Source organism: Chenopodium album, chromosome 13 (assembly GCF_948465745.1).
Source record: "Chenopodium album chromosome 13, dcCheAlbu1.1, whole genome shotgun sequence".
Lineage (NCBI taxonomy): Eukaryota > Viridiplantae > Streptophyta > Magnoliopsida > Caryophyllales > Amaranthaceae > Chenopodium > Chenopodium album.
The window spans coordinates 53,199,751-53,207,743 of record NC_137846.1 but is presented as its reverse complement, the minus strand read 5'-3'; the positions used below and the strand labels follow the sequence as shown (position 1 = coordinate 53,207,743).

Here is a 7,993-nt window from a genome sequence, read left to right as displayed (position 1 = left end):
AAGTATAATGATGAAAAATTGACATTTGTTATGTATTTCTGTTACACGAAAAATGAATTAAAAAAATAAGGCTAGCATCGGAAGAAACCAAAAAAAAAAAAAAAACAAACAAACAAAAAAAAAACACCTCATTTATAAATTATTCTAACAAATTTCCAGCTGCTAAATTTGTTCATACAATTTAAAAATCAACAACCGAAACCAAAAATGAGAGGTGGATGACAAAAATAATGCACCAAAAACAATAAGCTTTTAGGTCAAAATGTTGTCTAGTAACACATTTAGGTAGGTCTAGAAGTTGATATAAAAAATCCAACATTCATACAACTACTATGCCTAACCAAAGTTTTCATCACCTTACCTTCCCTAGTTCCCACTTCCCACCCACACTGCCACACATTACATCCAAAACTCATAATGGCACACACACCAAATTCCATAGATGATGAAGGGTTGAATGAATCTAATAGATAGCTCTTATCCCTTTAAATGCCCTTTGATTTTTTTCAAAGATACCGAAAACACCCCTAGGTATGCCGAATTCAAAACCAAACTTGTAATATAGCAAGGATAAACAAATCACTTGACCTCTCTTTCATAACTAGGAGTCTAGGACTGCCTATTATTAAACCAAAAACGCTACTAAATACAACGAATGCATAACCCAATGCAAAGAGGAAAGTTAAACAAAGCATTGAATCCCATTCATTCTCTACCAAAACTGCCCCTTGAGCCAATCACGCCCCTAAGTACGCCGAATGCATAGCCCAATGCATAGAGGAAAGTTAATCAAAACACTGAATCTCATTTTATTTTCCAATACCAAAACTGCCACTGGTTCAGCCGATAACGCCCCTAAATATGCCGAATACATAACCAAGTCTTCTACAAACACTAGAAAAATAAAAATCATAATGAACACGACGATAAAAAGTAACGAAGAAGCATCCAGAATCCTTCAATCTTGGGTATGCCATGCCAGGAAATAAAAGTTTTAATCAATGACGTGAAATAAAATGAGCCTTTTATCAGCAAAAAAATCTTATCAAGAAAGATTCCTGTAAAGAGGGGTGATATGATTACTCATCTCCACACCTACAAGCAAAAGGATTTTGTGCATAATCATAGCAATCTAATAAAGTCTGCAAAAACCCAATTCTAAAGAATACAGGAAAAGAAAAAAAAATAAAGAGAAAAGAACAAAAACTACAGCCTACAGGGCAAAGATGATGAATTGTAAACCAAATGTTGAACAAAAGATCCCAAAAGGAAGACCCAAAACACAAGCATCTAGTTTTTCTATCAAATGTTCAAATTAAAGGCATCTTTAAAGTGATTTTCAGTGAAGCATAAACAACAGAATTCGAGCAAAGGACATCGAAAAAAACACAAGATAGACTATTGATCCAACCAACATCGCCCTTGGCTAATACCGATCTAATGAACATGAAAATGAGAGAATAGAAAATTCATAAACAAGACTAACCAACATCGCCCTTGGCTAATACCGATCTAATGAACATGAGTAAAAGACGATGAAACTGGGAAAATAGAAAAATCATATTGGACTGACCAACATCGCCTTCAACTAATATCGAACCCACCAACATGAAAATTGAGATTCAATACAAAGATGAAAAAATCAAACAAAACAACAATCCATGGTGATAACCGACCCTTGAACATGTTCAAAACCCTCTATTGAAGATAGAGAGTAGAATGAACAAATCCATATAGAATTAATGCAAGATGTAAAATGAAGCATATTCATCATCTGTGAACAACAAGAAAGAATCACGCCGGAACGATTTCACCTGCTCAAATATGCAGCACATTACAGAATGATCTAGTTTTGAGCTTAGATGTTCAATCCTCACAAACACAATAGTGAGAAAAGGTGCAAAATGTTCAAATTAGCCAAAATGTATTCCACATTTGATAAACACAATAGTATTATGTCAAGCATATACACTAATACACACAAAGGTAAGATAATTACAATTCATGAACAACAACAAAAGCAGAAGCTCAAACTCGGATTCGAGCAATCGAAAACAAGAAACAAGAACACAAATAACGAAACTCGAAACTCCATCATCAACATGTAAATAAGAAATTTTGTTTTCTCATTCATTCATGATAGAAATTTCCTCTTTATCTCTACAATACAAGTGATGAACAACAAGGGGGTTGAAGTTGAATGAAAAGGGGGAGCATTAGCATTGATCTTTCTAAACAAGACCTAAAATACCCCTCTTTAAATTTCATCAGATCTCTTTTCTCTATTAGTAATACAACTCTCTAATCTTCAAACCCCCCTTCTTCAACAACAAACACCATTTTTGTAATTTCATTTTCTCTCTCCTCTGAAATCCACAGATCTCATATAATCACTATTTCCCCCCTAAAATCAAAGGGGGAAATTTTATAACCAACCCAAAAAAAAAAAAAAAAAAAAAAAAAAAACCAAGAAACTACAAGTTAATCTTCTCCCAACATCATTCATCATATGATATAACATCATACCATATCATATCATATATTATGATTATAATATATGATGATATATTTTCATACCCATATTTCATTTTTCAATTTCAATCTTCCCCATTTTTTCAATTTTTTTTCTGTTCTTCCGCATAAAAATTTCAAAGAACATAAAATTAAACCCAAAGTAGAGAGAAATGGAAGAAATAGAAAGAGAATCACTCAGTTTTTTTTTTCCTTCATCATCAAATTCCTTCTTCCCAATTTTTTTTTTCGTCATCAAATTATTACCATTATTTTTTTACCGTTAAAGACAAAGCGCCGTTGTCGGGAAATCCTCGAACCCGTAAAAACACCCGTCAATCTCCGGCGGCGGAAGATTCAGATCGAACGGCAGAGGCTGCTTCAAAACCACCTCACTATTAAATCCAACGGCTGCAGACGAAGAAGCAATATCACCATCCACGTCATCAATCACCAACGACGACGAATCACAATCACTCCGACAATCCTCCGCCGTCGCCGGCGCATGAACAACACGCGCTTTCAACGGCGGCGCGTGACGAATCCGAATCGTCTGCGACGCGCTGTACGACTCAACGGTACTACTCATCCCACTTGACGCCGGCCGTTGGATCATCTCGGCATCGCTGCAACCACCACCACCGTCGGTTCCATGATGATAGGGGTCAACCAAAACGGCATCGTTTCGGTAGAACGGAGAAGGGTGGTTTAAAACGTTGTCGTTTTGATGGTGGTTATTAGAGGAAGAAGGTGGGAAGTTGGTTTTAGCTTTGGGGCCACGGAGTTGCCGTGCGGCCTTATCATAAGCCCGTGCAGCGTCTTCTGCAGAATCGAAGGTTCCTAACCAAACCCGGGTTTTCTTCCACGGGTCACGGATCTCCGCCGCGAATCTACCCCACGGCCGTTTTCGAACTCCTCTGAATTTAACATTTGAATTTGAGCCGTTGATTCCAATCGCCGCCGGTGGGGGATCCAACGGTGTAGATCCATTCTGGGTTTGGGGTTGGGTTGTCTTAACCGTTGATCTTCCTCTTCTCATGATTGATTGGATTTTCGAGGAGAGAGAAAATGAATGAATGGGCGGTTTTACAGAGAGAGAAAGAGGAGATAAAATGGAAGGAAAAGCTAAAAGCTTTGTCAAATAGTGGGTGAAAAAATGGGGGATTACATTGAATTTCAAAAAAAAAGAAAAAAAAAATTGTGGGTATTTTTTATTTATTAAAAATAAAAATGGGGATTGTTTTGCAGTGATTGTTTGTTGCAGGAAGAAGAAGAAGGTGGTGGTGGTTGTAACAATGGCAGTTCCTTTTCTCTCTCTAGAGAATGAAAAAATTTCTCTCTCTAAAAGGAAGAGGAGGAATGTGTGGGTAGGAGGATGGAAGGCATATTTTCTCTCTCCTCCTCTTTTTTTCTGAGAGGAAGGAAGTCTTTGAATCTTATTTTTCTTTTTATTTTTGGTTGGTTTAATAATTTTTATTTTTATGAATTGATTTAATAATTTTTATTGCGTTTTGGCATTGTTTTTGGTTTGCTTTCTCGAAATCTCTACCTTCTCTTCGCTTGCCCCCACAAACCGACTACTCTACTCTACCAGAAAAAATTTAAAAACGGTTACCGTGTATGAATGTATTGATCATCACTGTATTTGTATTTGTGCTTTTTGGATGTAGATTTTAAGCCTTTAAGGTCAAAAATATGTGATTAGCTTTAGTTTGTAAAAGTCTTAAGAGAATGGAGAATCCGAGATATCAGTGTGTGTTTGATTTGATTATGTTTTACACTTTAAGCTTTGAAGGTCAAAATAATGTGATGTACGAGTTATTAACATTAGTTTGTTAAGGTATTAAGAGAACAGAGAATCCGAGATACTAGAGTGTGTTTGATTTGAATGTATTTTACAGTTTAAGCCTTGAAGGTCAATATAATGTGATGTACGAGTTACTAGCATTAGTTCGTTAAAGTCTTAAGGGAACGGAGAAAATAGTAGCGTGTGTTTGATTTGAATATGTTTTACAGTAATATGTAGTTTCCTTTTATTTTTTAATGACACAGCAGGTACTCAACTTTCATTATGATACACCTACAAACCGACTACTCTCCTATACCATAAAAAAATTTAAATACAATTACTGTGTATGAATGTATTGATCATCACTGTATTTGTACTTGTGCTTTTTGGATGTGGATTATCAATGTTTAAGCCTTTAAGGTCAAAAATATGTGATTAGTATTAGTTCGTTAAAGTTTTAAGAGGACATAATCTGAGATATCAGTGTATATTTGATTTGAAATTTTGAATATGTTTTACGATTTAAGCTTTGAAGGTTAAAATAATGTGATGTGCAAGTTACTAGCATTAGTTCGTTAAAAGTTTTAAGGGAACGAAGAATCCGAGAAACTAGAGTGTGTTTGATTTGAATATATTTACAGTTTAAGCCTTGAAGGTCAAAATAATGTGTTGTACGAGTTATTAGCATTAGTTCATTAAAGTCTTAAGGGAACAGAGAATCGGAAATACCAGTGTGTGTTTGATTTGAATATGTTTTACAGTAATATGTAGTTTCCTTTTAATAACAGAGCAGGTACTCGACTTTCATTTATGATACACCCGCCAAATCCTTATCAAAAAAGGTAATTATATTAACGGTTATGAACTGTTTGGATTTCATAACGAACTGGATACTTGTAAGACACCCGCCAAATTCTAATGTAGTGAGGTAATAATATTGAATCATTTGAAATTTTTTGTAACAGTTTATAAGATCAACTCTCATTTATAACACACCCGCCAAATTCTAATAAAAAAAATGTTACTATATTAACAGTTATGCAATGCCAATACGCCAATCTCTTTTAAAATGGAAACTAAACTGTGTTTCGGATTTGTACACTACGGGGGCGTTTGGTATGAACTTAGTAAAGGTAACGGAATGGAAATAAATTAGGAGGGGAAAGGGTAATATATAGTGTTACCCTTATTAGTTGTTTGGTATTATTAAGGAAACGTAAACTATTACAACCAATCCGTTTACTTTTGTTTGACATAAAAAAGGGAAAATAAATTTTTTTTTTTAAAAAAAGGAAAAACGAAATTATAATTTTGGTGGGCGACATTTATCACAATTCACAAGCTGCTAAAATGCTTCAAGACTTCAACTTACTCAGAATTCTTTTCTCTTTTTTTACTCCAATTTAATTACTCTAATTTAATAATTCAAATCATCAAAAATCAGATGACTAGATCACTTTTTTCTTTTATTGATCATAAAATCACAACTACACTAGATTGAAATCAGCGGACCATCAAAAATCAAAATTATCAACCCCAAATCAGATCATTGCAAAGGCCAAAGGCAGATCAATCTTCATCATTGATCATCATGAAAGCTCATTCATTTTTTTTTTTTTTTTTTTTTGGGTGGGTGAGATGTGAGAATGATGAGTTGTTGAGTGATTTTATTTGACCCAATTTTGACAAGTCTTGAATAATGAAGCAAGATCCTGAACAATGACATGCTGAGAAATCGAATTCGGAAGAGAGAGATTGGGTGAGTAAGAGCTTTGGAAGAGAGAGTCAATGAGAGAAGTTAACATTGTCGAATGCAGGAAACGGAATTTGTTTCCTTCGGTCAAAGAGCGGAATCAAATTGGGGGGATTTGTTACACCCAGGTAACAGTATATGTTACTCTATAGCCTTACCAAACAAGCAGTAATGGAGTGGGTTATTTAAATCCGTTTCCATGCTTTAAAAGTTCCATACCAAACACCCTACAAGTACTCAAGTAAAGAAGGTATATTATCAATCACCTATTATATGTAGATCTTTTATTGTGTAATCTCTAGAATGTACGAGAAACTAGCTTTGGTTTGTTAAAGTCTTAAGGGAACAAAGAATTGAGATATTTAATTTTATAAGTAGGGATGGCAATTTAATCCGAGTTCGATTCGAATGCATTTCGATCCGAAGAAAAAATTCCATCTGAATTCGTTTAAAATTAGTCCGAATTCGAATCCGATAAAATAGATCGATCCGAGTCCGAATAGGAGGCGGATCGGACTTGGACCCTACACAAAGTTCGATGGAGTCCGATCCGAGTTTGAATCCGAGAGTATGAGCATATACTTTATAACTTGGGACAATTGTTTGCTTGTTTTGTAGCAAAATTTTGTTATGCAACTTAGTTCATAATTTAAATAAGTAATGTTTATACTTTACTTGGTATGACAATACAATCAATTATAGGTATATGACATTACAAGAAAAAAAATATATTCGGATTATTTCGGAGGTTCGTATAAAATGGACTGGATTCGGATCCGAAAATTATGAGTCGGATAGGATTCGGACTCGGATTTGGATCCGAGTCCAAAGTCCGTTTACTAAACGGATCGGATTCGGATTTAGCCACATCCGACTCGAATCCGATCCTTTGCCATTCTTATTCATAAGTATGAAACAATAGTTAAAGTGTCAAACTAATGTATGTGAATTATGTAAAAAGTCAAATTAAAATACGAAGTACATTAATAAAAAAAAAAAAAAAGGTGATGAAGTATTGGCATAGGCAAACGAAACCTAAATTAGTTCCATTTTAAGAAGTACTTGTAAAATTTAGCCCCAAAGATGAACCTCACTCGCTGACTTTGTTGATTGCTTGACTCATATACAAATATTGAGTAATTATGCCAATACTTCATCACTTTTTTTTTTTTTTTTTTTTTAAATATACTTCGTATTTTAATTTGACTTATTACATAATTCACATACATTAGTTTGACACTTTAACTATTGTTTCATACTTATAAAATAAAATATCAACTTTTTATAATTTATATTATTATTATTTTTTTAATATTATGTACTTATATAATATGGTCAAATTAGCTCATTAACAAACATGTTAAGTTTAATTGTAATGGTAAAGGATTTCCACCTCTAAAATTGGGAGGATTCGACGTTATAACTTCTCGGTTACTAGGTAACACCCTAACCAACGACGCCAAATCTATACTAAAAGGGGTTCTTAAAAACGTATCTACGCCACATCACTCACTCAACTCCTTATTATGTCACGTCATCCACTTAATTGCTCAATCTGCCACATCATCCACACTATATTGAAAAAATACATACTTCGTATATATGGATGGAAAGGTTCGAACTCTTGATCTCTTTGAAGAATGCTATTATTTAACCATCTGGGTAAATAGTTGATTATGCTTTAATGTTGCACACTAAATAATAGTATACTATAAAAATATTGAATATAACATACTACATACACACTATTAAATGCTCTTAAAAATTAGCACTTGCACAACTATAGAACTAGTATTTCGTTTTCGGGGCAACGCCCGAACTACTCACGTACTATTGTTGTTTAATACTCCGTATCCAACATTGTCGTGGAAGCGAAATTAAATTTCACAGTAAATGGGATGTAATTCGCCTCCCAAAGACGTGTGACAGAAAATTGAATT

The 7,993-nt window shown here is 34.2% G+C and overlaps 1 protein-coding gene across 1 annotated transcript; it reads right to left on the bottom strand.

The window, feature by feature from the left end:
* Nucleotides 1-2,103: 2,103 nt before the first annotated feature.
* On the bottom strand, nucleotides 2,104-3,943 carry LOC145574961 (ethylene-responsive transcription factor 3-like). Its single transcript, XM_081632864.1, has one exon. The coding sequence runs from the start codon at nucleotides 3,548-3,550 to the stop codon at nucleotides 2,795-2,797; it is 756 nt and encodes a 251-aa protein (XP_081488990.1). The 5' UTR covers nucleotides 3,551-3,943; the 3' UTR covers nucleotides 2,104-2,794.
* Between the last annotated feature and the right edge of the window lie 4,050 nt (nucleotides 3,944-7,993).

Coding starts and splice junctions, on each gene's coding strand:
- LOC145574961 (XM_081632864.1), bottom strand. CDS start 3,550: ATGAGAAGAGGAAGATCAACGGTTAAGACAACCCAACCCCAAACCCAG.